Raw genomic sequence first — 11,367 nt, 5'->3', positions numbered from 1 at the left:
GCCACCGAGGAGGCGTTGGCGGCCACCGAGGAGGCGTTGGCGGCCACTTCATGCTCTGGAGAACAGAAAGTTGCATCTTGGTGAAGGAAACCCCGACCGCATGCTCAGAAAGCCTGCATTCCCTGCTGAGCCACTGCCACACCGGTCACATCGGGGTTGGGATGCGGATGGCAGCAAGTGGCAGGATGTCCCAAACCAGGGACAAACCCAAACAAGGTTTTTGCAGCCCGCAACGAGGGAGCTGCAGGTCAGACAACAGCCCACTACGGACACGTTCCGACAGCTTCTCCCGCCCCCTTCAGCCACATCACATGTGAAGAAGTCTTTTCTGGGAGCAAAACCTCTAGAAAAGGTCCCTCAGTGCAGCTCCATCCTACAGATTACAGCTGAGAGGGGACAGGGACATAGTCACAGCCTTTGCCCTGCTCCCAGCAGGAGCCCCAGCTTTCCCTGGGGTGCAGAGCTCACCTGCTGTGGCAAGAGGGCCCCAGGAGCTGAAGTGCAGAGCCAAGATGCAGAGCAGCAGGCCTGGAATGGAGGGGAGACGACTGAGACCACCAAAGGCCATATCCAGCCCCAGCAGCCTCCCCAGGAGACCAGGAATCCATGAGAGGACCTCCCCAGGATGGATGCTGCTCTCCCTGACAAAGCAGAGCCCCCCTTACCTTGAAGGGGGAGGACGAGCTGTCGGTGACCTGCCATCGTCCCCACCAGCAGCCTCAGCCGGGACCTGGCAGGGAAGGGCAGAGTCAGGGCTGGGCAGCCTGAGGGGACAGTCCCACTCCAGCAGTGGCCACTGTCATGGAGGCACGGGATCCCTGCATCTGCCCAGCCACAGCTTAGGGAAGGAGCAGAACAGGGAATAAAATCAGGACAAGCGACATAAAAGAGGCTGTCCCCGTTTTTTTGTCTGTTTTTATTTTGAACCTTTCTCCTTGGAAATTCTGCAGCCTTTATTCCAGACACCCGGGGAAATCCAGGTAGTTCAGCACCTCATTTTGGTCCCTGTAGTGGTAGGACATGCTCCTCAGGCAGGAGAAAGTGCCTGGCAGTAACAATACCCACCAACGGCACCTCTGAAAACTGCAGTCCAGGTTGTCTCAACAGGCTCTCCACCCAGAAGTCATCCTGCATGTAAATAACCAAGTAATTCAGCACTGGAACTGCTTTACTGAGGATTTAGGCTGACAGATTTTCCCTGCCAGGCACGTTGTCTCTCCAGAGATGGTTCCTTTGCAAGCTGCTGGCACCCTCAGTACCCAGCCCTGCTCTGGGTGCTCCAGCGAACCTCACCACCGTGCTTACCGGGTGTTGGGGAGCAAGAGTCGGGCCCTTCCAGTCCCAGCTGCAGAGGAGGCTGAACAAGCACAGATGGAGTCTGGAAGCTGCCTGCCCGAGGGCCGATGCCTCCGAGCGTGCTGTTCCCCGTGGGATCGGATCCAGGGCACCCCCACAGCCGTTCCCTCCCGGAGAGGCTCTCCGAAACCACCGAGCCTGCCGCCGATGGGGCCCAGGGGCTTGGCACAGCAGCTGGCAAGCAGGAGCCCCCCGGGAGGCCACGTGCTGCTGGTTGGTGTGGTAACCCTCCAGCCTCACGGTAACGCAGATTTGTGAGCAGCTGCCAGGAGCACCAGCGTAGGGTAGCTACCGATGCTTGGCAACACGCAGCCGTCTGCTGATGCTGTTGCAGATGAAGAAGCCCCCGAGCCCAGGACGGTGGCACCCACATCCTTGGCACACAGGATTCTGAATTCAGAGGTGCCTGCACAGCTCCTCATCACCCAGCCTCTTGCCCTGCTGCTCACCCCATGGTTTGGGAAGTTCTACCTGTTTGGGTGCTTTTTGTGACACCATTGCAAGAAAATCTCTGCTTCCATTCAAAATCTTTTCCAGTTTAGCAATGGGAAGTGGAGATGTGACTCCAAAAAGTGCTACAAGAACTAAAACACTTCCCTCCTGTCTTATGATTTAGGCTCAGATAGCATTGCCCGAAGACCTGGCATGGCTGAAGCTTGTGTAGCAGCCACTGCGGGGGTTGATGCAGAGTGGAAGAGCAATGAAGGCCCTCACCTTCCAGAGCAGGGCAGCCACCCCACACAGACCAGGTTTGGCAACCCTTACTGAACAGGGTGCTGCTCCAGCACAGCCAGACCCTGCTCCAGGACAGGCTAAGAACACCCACCAGACACAGCCTCATCCCGAGGAGAGCAGCTTTTCCCCAGAGCAGAGGAAGGAAAAAGCTCCCAGCATTGACTCACCCTGTCCGTCTGTGCCCCGAAGCCCCCGTGCACCAGCAAAACCCTGCAGCTGCCTGCGCCTCCAAGCACTGACAGCAGCTGCGGTACCTGCAGCACCCTGGTGCCAGCGACCAGCCCCACCCTTGCCAACCACTGGCTGCACAAACCATCACCCAGGGAGAGGTGTTTGTTACCTGCTGCTCCGCTGGATTTGGAGATGCAAATGTCTCTGCACAGTGGAAAAAAAAAATAAAAGGATTTTTCAGGCTAGAGATGTTACACAAGCCAACTCTAAACCAAAATGAAACCCCAATGGATGGGCTGGAAGTAGCATGAGCACTGCCAGAAATGATGAACATGGCCTCTGCATGATGCCCTTTTTTCCCTTACTGGACTTGCAATTCATGTGGCAGCATGAATATTATGGAGTATGTACAGCCATCTCTGCATGGGGCTGAGGAGCATCTAGAACACTCCTTAAGTCACAAGTCAAGCGTAAATGCATTGTGTTCCTGTGTCAACTCTCCTGCACCACAGCTCAAGAGAGCCACCAAAGAAAGGATCTGTACTAGCATCTACCAGGTCTTCCAAGTCAACACCAGTGCAGGAGAAATGAAAACAAACTGCCCACACAGCCCAACCTAAACCAAACCCAATTATTTGTTCCCTGGAAAAATCCCAGCGGCCATCCCCCTAAAAGGGAAACAGCTGAAGTAAAAGCAGCAACGCAAGCCACGTAAGTTTGTTCTGCAATGAAACCTGAAGAAAATCATAAGCTTACAGCAAGATAAAGTATAGGACCATTACTCACTGGCAGCAAGCAATGTTCATGTGCTTTAAAGAAGTCAGTCCTCAACAAAAAAACATTTCCATCAGAAGTGAAAGAAGCAAAAAGTCATTTCTGACAACTCATACCATGCAGAAAGCTTTTTAAAAACATCATACATAATCAAATCTCTTCCTTCCAACATACAAAAGGAGGTAAGTTTACAGCACTTTCTAAGTTAAAATCAATTTATTTTTCAGTTTTTCTTTTTTAATATAAAATAACATCACAGGTCTGCACTTCACAAGGGGCTTACTAGAAAGAGATTCTATAAAGTATCCTTGAAATCTATGATCATGCAAATACAAAACCCAGAAACTGAAGAAGAGTCAGAGCTGCTGACACTTTGCTGCTTTTTCAGATATGAAATCCTTCACTTGGGAACGTTACAGCAGCCCTTGACGTTTCAAATCTTCATAGGTCTTCTTGTTCACCACATTCCCACTGGAGTCCTCGTATTCCTCCTAGAATTAACAGTTTAGAGACAGCCGTACACAGCCTGACTTTGGTTGTATTACAGTGTTCAAATTTTAGCTCCAGCTGCATCTACTGAACACAACCACCCTGCCAAGAACTGCCCTACTTGAAGGTAGGCAGTGGATCTACCAGCAAGCTCCAGAGAGAGATCTTACCCACGCAGAATAATTACAAGCTGTATTACAGACTACATTTCGCACTGCACTCCAATCTTACCCAGTTGCCCTTTATACTACTGAAAAACGTTCTGAGACAGAAGCTCAAGAAGCTAGTAGAAGCGAACACACTGCTCAGAACAGTTCCTTGTCCTTCTCACAAAACAAAGACAACGTTGGTACTGTGAAGCAGCGTATTACAAGATGTTTATACAAAGAGATGGGTCTACCCTATCAGAAGGACTTGGCAATCCAGCACAAGAAGTGCTTTTCATGGATCACCAAAAGGAGCTGTGCAACTAGCAGCGTAGGCTCCTGCCTAGCCCTCCAGCATGCAAGGGATTATCTTAAAAATTCTTTTGGCAGTTATGCAAGATAAATGAGAAGTCCTAAGTACACGGGCCTAAAAATATCCAAATGCTCTGTAACATCTCACCTCTGTATCAGGCTGCCATCTCTCCGAAGCTTTCTGTAGTTTCAGCTTTGCCCACACTGTAAATACAAAGTCATACAGGATCTGAATGTTTTGGACAGAACTAGTTAATATGAACATTCTTATCTCGCATGTTGCCTGTTCTATGCAAAGAAATGCCATCAAGACTTACGCGAGACCGCATCCTCGATCTGTGTGACGTTAGCAAAGTGTGCTGTGTTGGGAATGCCCAGGCATCTCATCCCATGAGCATGTCGCCACTCCTGGGGACAAGAGGTCAGTATATAAGATGGAATGCCACCTCCCCCACAATGCCCAAGACTACAAGTCTGATCAAAATACAAATCTACCAGTCCTAAACAACGCTATAGGAATATTCTTTCTGCATTTTAGATGGTAACAAAGCACTGGTAGACAATAAACACTGCACCAGTCAGGACTGGATACTGGAATTAGTGCTCAAACAACAGGAGACTACAGAAATTGGCAGAAGAGATCTTCATATACCCTGAACATAGTTACAACATCCTGGCCCTGCAGCATCATCGTAGATACACATTTTACAAGTGGAATAAGTGCAGCTCAGATGCTCCAGTGATTTACTAGTTACTTTTTATAAAGATTATCAGAATGTAGTACTGATGTTTTTGTAGCAAGACGTTACTTACCGCAAAGTGACGCTGAAAAGCTTTGGGCCCTCGGTAGGTGTAGTTACCACAAATCTCACAGTTGTAGTTGATGTTTAAACCATGTAATTTATATAACCAGTATGGGATTGGCTGAGAAGGGAAGACAAACAAAGATTAGGCTAAAGGGCAAGGCAGGTTCAAACAGAAGAGTAGCGTGGAGTCAGGTGAAATCTGCCACTCATCCAGCACTGACAGTTACCTTGCCATCCCAACCAAGAGGCAAATTTTTAGGATTATAAATGATTTCATTTTCTTCATCTTCACTCTCACTCTCACTGATCTGCTCTTCTTCTTCCTCCTCTCTCTCTTCCCCTGTCCGTGCTTGCTTACGTTGCACATTCTCATGAGTAAGATGTCTCTGTTCCTAGATGTAGGAAAAGAGAAAGAATTGTTCACACAACAAAATAAGGGCCAACTATGGCAATGCAAAACACTTCCCCAGCGTACAGAGAAAGAGAAATGGAAGACAGCACTCTCATTTTCCTTAGCCCAACAACCTAAAAGCTTTTAGCGCAACATTTTTTGCATCAGAAGAATTAAGAACTTGCACTACTATGGGCACTTCCAACACGGCAAGCCAACAGCAGCAGCCACCAAGCTAAAAGCAATTTCCCAAAACTGAAGCAAGGACTTAAGGCAAGCATCAAGGCAGACAGAGTAAAAGCTTGCAATATCCAATAACTTAAATAAAGCATTAAATAGAAACTCTCTACATTGATATGTTAACATATATTACATTGATATATGAATAAAAATCTACATTGATATATTAATAAAAGGCAGGCTTCCCCAAGGGCAGCCTCTGTATTTGGTTTGGGATAGACACAAGATATGCCTGTTCACAAAAGCTTGCAAATAACTAATGGAAACAAAAACATAACTCATCAAAATCTACTTACTGACAGAAAGAGCTATCTGCTCACATGCACTTTTTAACATTTTGACTCTAGAAATCTAACTGACTCTTCTGGACACATAGTCTGTGAAGGATGACCTTCCCATCACCACTATTGACAGGTCTGCAACTGAAAGCTCAAAGACAAAATAAAATCCTTACCCCAAGAACTTCTACATACTCGTATATCTGAGCTTCCAGGAATGCAAGATCTTTATTTCTTTCAGTGTCTCTGGAAACAGATAAGGAAACTTTATTAAGATCATTACAGAACTGCAAACACCATGGGTACACTGAGCTCCTTAGGGTACATTTGACTGGCAAGCAGCAAGAGAACAAACAAGTACTTAACAGCTCATTCAGCTGCAGGATTCAGCTCTGCTATCTTCGACCTGGTTCAGGACCATATTGTCTGACATGAAAGGCTTCTAATACTCTAGGAATCTCTCCATCACAACTATTAACAGTGATGTTTATAGTCACTTTTCATACAAGTGAAGGGGCTAATGCCCACCAGAGAATGACCTTTAAGAACTCACCTTTTGCTTCCTTTTGTCTTCGGATTCTTAGCAAACAAGGAAGGATCAAGTGATTCTAAGGATTTGCCTTTAGTGCTAAAAAGTCTCTGAGCACGCTCTTCCAGAGTCCTATGGAGAAGCAGGGAGGAGATGAGGCCAGATCATAGTTTATATTGCCACATAATTATTTGAATTCTTGCAACAAAAATTATAAATTCAGCTTTTAAGAGATCATGAGATTTCCTATGATCTTTGCGTTCATTCTTTTGACCAAATTCTTCTATAAAAGATACTTCAGTACAACACACTGGACAAAACTGTACATTGCAGAATTCCTGGACTGGTTCTCACTGTGTTGTCTTTTTAAGCATCGTAAGGTAATTCTTGTACAATAGAGAAGATGAAATATATCCCACAAAGAAATGCAAGGCAGGAAAACCTCAAAAACTGAAAAGGAATTATGAAAAGAATGCATCTTACCCGCCACACTTTAGTCCCAGGGCCAATAAAGCTGATTTTAATCTGTCCAGTCCCAGGGAAGCCAATTCCTATTCAATAAAGTAAATCACAGTAAGAGAGAAACTATTAAAAAAAAATACAATATGGGTGTTTTAACTCATCGACGTCTGATTTAACTTATCAAAAAGGGCTGGAAAAAAAGAGTAAACAGCACTGTCAAAGCATTGTCAAAGGTGTGCCACTCCTCACTGAAAAAGTGACAAATGCGACATATCTAACTAGATCTCTTGAGTTAGAGCCCTCTAGTGGGAGAAATTAAATCATCAACATAAAGTTTTATGCTGAAAGCACAGAGCCAGAAATGAAAGCTCAAAATGTAAAGTTATAGAAAAAAAGCAAACAGTTAAACTTCCACCTGCTCAAAATTGAGAACTAGGTGCAGAGCACTGAAAACCTACCTCCCAAGAAGAAAATGCTGAGAGATCCAGGTGGGCTCCGGCATGAGTGAGCGCACTGCTGGTTTCTTTCTGCCAAGAAAAGACACACGCAAAATCTTCGTGACATGCTATAAGGCTTCATGCAATGCAATATCCTAACCTCAAGAAAGGAGTTCATTTCACATAAAGAAAAAAATCTATCACTAAAGTGAGCAAGGAAATAACAGAAAAGGTTCAAAGTAAGCAAGTGTTTAAGAAGTTAATTTCAAATTCAGATTAGCTTCAAGCTGCATTTTTGTGAAGCACAGCTACACACCTTGCTAGATTTAACCTCACTGATGAGGTAACACTAATGATTCACAGAAAATCTATCACAAACACAGAGGCATTCACATGGACTTAACAACTGCTCACCGGCCAACCAGGGAAAGTTCCATTATCCCACTTTTTCTCAAACTCAGTCTGAATTTTGCCAAAAAGTTCATTCTGGTCCAGTAACGGCTTCACTCGATCTGTGTATTCCTGTAGGTACTCAAGAAGCATTTCAAGGTACCTGCCAGAATAATCATTAGCACAGACAATTCCATATCAAATTAGTGATATAACAATATGAAAGTCATCAAGATTAGGATAGTTTTTAAACACAGGATTTCTAGATGCAACAACCGCAATGATAAAGTGAAGTACCTCTACAGCTTAAGACCCCAATGGCTTTCCTTATTTTGTTGTGCTTCACGTTTCCTCAGGGCTCATCAGACACACAACTGCATTACCACAGGTCAGTGACCCAACCAGCCATCGAGCTTAGCTGATGTAAACTATAATCTTAACAGCTGTACACTTCGGAAGCAAATTCCTTCTTATCAAGTGTCATAAATGAAGCAGGCAAAAAAGTAGGCAAAAAGGCTTACCTCTTATATTCAGCATTTTTTCTCTCTTTGGGAATATCAAAGAGTTGGTCAAATGTGGATAAGTAAGTGATGTAATCCAGTTTCTACGAACAAAAAACTTTGAGTCAGACTTTATGCAGATGCAGCCAAACCAACAACCAATTTCCAGTTACCAGACCAGGAGAAAAGTGCCAGCTCATGCCTTTATTCTGGATGGACTGCTTAGTGCTGGGGTTTTCCGTATGCTTTCTAACAGATGGTCTTAGATACCTGTCAGTACTTGGTAGCAGAAGACAGGATTTTTACGAGGCCATCATTACATTAAGGACAGAGACAATCAATTGAAGAGAACAAGAAAGAAGAGTCATGAAGCAGCGTTCAGAATTCATATGCTGTCAAGCTGTACGTGCAAAAATGTGCTTTGAAATAGCTGTTTGGAAATAAACTACATTACAATTCAAAACAACAAGAAGAAAACAAATAACCAATGAAACAAGCAAAGAACCCTCAACCCTAAGCACTGAAGACTAGAAATAGCTGAGTGCCCAGGCTCACGCAGCCACTTACCTCTGATGATTTTAGGTTAATGTATTTGAGATAGCAGTCGTGCAGATCCAAGTATCGTCCATACCCCTCCTCATCTGTGAACTCCACTAGATCTGTAGGAAAGAATATCAAGCACTTTATTATGACCTTAATATTCTCTGCTTGTAATACACGTGCTTTGGAACCTGAAAATAATTCACTCTGTACTAATTTATGCTTAAAGAAGGTATTTATAATGCAAGTGGAATACTTATTGACACAGACAAGCAGTCAGGCATCTGGGCAATACACCAGAACATTCCCCAAGAGAAGCACCACAATTGTGGGATATTCCAAGGTGGCTACAGATTGGAAGAATTTAAATGAAATAAGAAAATTTGTCAGAAGTAGCGTAGTAAAAGAGAAGTACAGCTCTGAAAGATGCAAAACAGTTCGGACAGGTCACTAATATCACCTGTCAAGCAAGCACGGTATTCTCACCCAAACTGGCCTCAAAAAAAGAAAAAATAATAAAAAAAAATGTACAGACTTACTTTGAGCCTCTTCGCTTGGGTTGTCTCTGGCCTTCAACAGCTCCTCAAACTCCACCGACATCGGAACACAAATCTGCAAGAACAGACAGAAGTTACAGAAAAAAAACGATTGCTTCAGTTAACGTCCTACAATAATGAATACAAAATCAAAATAGATTGTAAACAATAAAAATAATAACTGGAAAGGTATCCAAAGTGTTTCCGCAACATCACATTTGCACGAAAGAAGCAGTACTACCCAGTCACCCTGACTTCAGGCAGCATTATACAGGCAAGACTGAACGCTCAGCAGCAAGTGGCTCCCAAACCAATACACAGTGTGCAGGGGACATGGTGAGCATCTCACATTTTCTCCTACTCATACAGATCTCACAGGAGCTTATATAAAGCCTCCAAAGCACCATCTGTTCAGGAATATTTTATTTTCTTGAATGACATTTTAATATACTTAATACTTATACATTAAGGCAATTAAACAGAACAGCAACAGAAGTCTGTTTATTGTAGGGATGAGGTCCAACGGGCCATAAATCGGCTGTTCTTATGAAGCAGTTAACTACTTACCTCATTTGGATGCTTCCGGTGAAACTCTTTAATTTGTTTCAGTCTGTTGTAGAACTCTGCAAATTCATTTGGTCCTGAAATGGCACTGAGCTCTTCCTTTCGTAAGCTAAGAGTTCATGAAAAAAATCAGGTTACAAATGAAAAGGAGAACATGTTTACACTCCTATAATTTTTTTTCAAGGTGTAGCGCCGCATTCTGATTACACCAAACCCCAGTGAGACTGACTGCAAAGCCTCACAAAGACAGTTTAGCCTGCAGGGCTTATGCTTGGGGGTCTGGGTCACTCCTCTTGCTGAAAATGCAGTAAACTCACAAACCTTCGAGGCAATTGATAGGTGGCTCAATCCAATGATATCATGAGAAGTTTACATCCTGCATAAACATATTTAACATGAAGTCCAGGTCCTGCTAGAGCAGGTTTAGTGTCATCCCTTGGTCTCACGGTGCAGCCTTACTCCTCGTGTATTTACACCACATTCAGAGGAGCCCCCGCGTTCCTCACCCACAAACCACGAGGCAAAACACACGGAGCAGCCACACGGAGACACACACCTCAGGCGTTCATTGCTCGTGCCGCCACTTACCCATCCTTGTCATCGTACAGGTCCCTCAGGTTGCCGCTCACTTCCATGTACCTCTAAAGAAAACAACAAAAGAAACCCCAGGATGAAACCGAGAGCTCCACGGACGCCCAGCACCCGCTCCTTGGGGGCTGCTCTGGCACCGATCCGGTGCTGGCCGCACTCACGTCCTGCATGGCCCGGGTCCGGTGGTCGGAGTTGATCTGGTCGCGGAGCTGCGGGCAGAGCGGCGGCGTTAGCGGGGCCCACACACGCCTGGCTGCCCCCCGTCCCCTCTCCGCCCTCCCCCACGGCCCCACGGGCGCACCGTGGACTTCTTGGTGAGCATCTCCTTCACCATCACGTCCATCAGCCGCTCCCGCTCCTCGTGGTAGCGCCGCTGCTGCTCCAGGATCGTCTCCATCGTCCCTGCCCGTCTCGCGCTCCTCTTCCGGGCCCGCCTGCGCAACGCCGAAAGGCTCCGGCTCCGCCTCGGGCCTGGCGGAAAGGTTCCGGACGGGCGGAAAAGTTCCGGCCCCCGGGGTCCCCGTGCCCGGCCGTTAGATGTTTTTTTCTACCGCTGGGAGCCCTCCCGCTCCTGTCCGTAGGAGATCTGGGCCATAGAATCACAGAATCCTAGAATCATTAGGGTTGGAAAAGCCCTCCAAGATCACCCAGTCCAACAACCCCCTACCACCACGACTAACCCTGTCCCCAGGCACCACGTCCAACCTCTCCTTGAACACCCCCAAGGACGGTGACTCCACCACCTCCCTGGGCAACCCGTCCCAACGCCTGACCGCTCTTTCTGAGCAGAAATGTCTCCTCATTTCCAGCCTGAACCTCCCCTGGCACACCTTGAGGCCATTCCCTCTGGTCCTGTCACTGGTTACCTGTGAGCAGAGGCCGACCCCCAGCTCCCCACCCCTTCCTTCCAGGCAGTTGCAGAGAGCACTGAGGTCTCTCTGAGCCTCCTCGTCTCCAGACCAAACACCCCCAGTTCCCTCAGCCTCTCCTCCCAGGACTTGTGCTCCAGGCCCTTCAGCAGCTTCATAGCCCTGCTCTGGACACATTCCAGGGCCTTGATGTCCTTCTTGTGCTGAGGGGCTCAAAGCTGAACACAGGACTCAAGGGAGGGCTGAGCACC

At 46.4% G+C, this 11,367-nt stretch overlaps 1 protein-coding gene and 1 long non-coding RNA gene across 2 annotated transcripts; both read right to left on the bottom strand.

Annotated features, from left to right (window-relative positions):
- Positions 1 to 2: 2 nt before the first annotated feature.
- LOC118177765 lies at positions 3 to 2,398 on the bottom strand. Its single transcript, XR_004755915.1, has 4 exons — positions 2,259 to 2,398; positions 666 to 730; positions 469 to 528; positions 3 to 55 (listed from the first exon to the last, which is right to left on the bottom strand). It is a non-coding gene; the product is annotated as an uncharacterized LOC118177765 (long non-coding RNA).
- Positions 2,399 to 3,227: 829 nt separating this feature from the next.
- SF3A3 (splicing factor 3a subunit 3) lies at positions 3,228 to 10,712 on the bottom strand. The gene is made up of 17 exons (XM_035345770.1): positions 10,549 to 10,712; positions 10,409 to 10,456; positions 10,245 to 10,297; positions 9,660 to 9,765; positions 9,096 to 9,168; positions 8,584 to 8,675; positions 8,038 to 8,120; positions 7,541 to 7,679; positions 7,148 to 7,216; positions 6,711 to 6,778; positions 6,252 to 6,359; positions 5,875 to 5,944; positions 5,017 to 5,181; positions 4,797 to 4,907; positions 4,301 to 4,391; positions 4,132 to 4,187; positions 3,228 to 3,527 (listed from the first exon to the last, which is right to left on the bottom strand). The coding sequence occupies exons 1-17, from the start codon at positions 10,642 to 10,644 to the stop codon at positions 3,450 to 3,452; spliced, it is 1,506 nt and encodes a 501-aa protein (XP_035201661.1). The 5' UTR covers positions 10,645 to 10,712; the 3' UTR covers positions 3,228 to 3,449.
- Positions 10,713 to 11,367: the final 655 nt, after the last annotated feature.

This window comes from Oxyura jamaicensis, chromosome 23, assembly GCF_011077185.1.
Source record: "Oxyura jamaicensis isolate SHBP4307 breed ruddy duck chromosome 23, BPBGC_Ojam_1.0, whole genome shotgun sequence".
Taxonomy (NCBI): domain Eukaryota; kingdom Metazoa; phylum Chordata; class Aves; order Anseriformes; family Anatidae; genus Oxyura; species Oxyura jamaicensis.
This window is presented reverse-complemented; position numbering and strand designations above follow the sequence as displayed.

What these genes read in the sequence shown, in the direction of transcription:
- SF3A3 (XM_035345770.1), bottom strand. Translation starts at nt 10,644, where the DNA reads ATGGAGACGATCCTGGAGCAGCAGCGGCGCTACCACGAGGAGCGGGAG. An exon ending in CTCTTGGTTGGGATGGCAAG is followed by an intron (nt 4,908 to 5,016) that starts GTAACTGTCAGT and finishes TTCCCTTCTCAG; the next exon opens with CCAATCCCATACTGGTTATA. An exon ending in GATGGCAGCCTGATACAGAG is followed by an intron (nt 3,528 to 4,131) that starts GTGAGATGTTAC and finishes TGTTAATTCTAG; the next exon opens with GAGGAATACGAGGACTCCAG.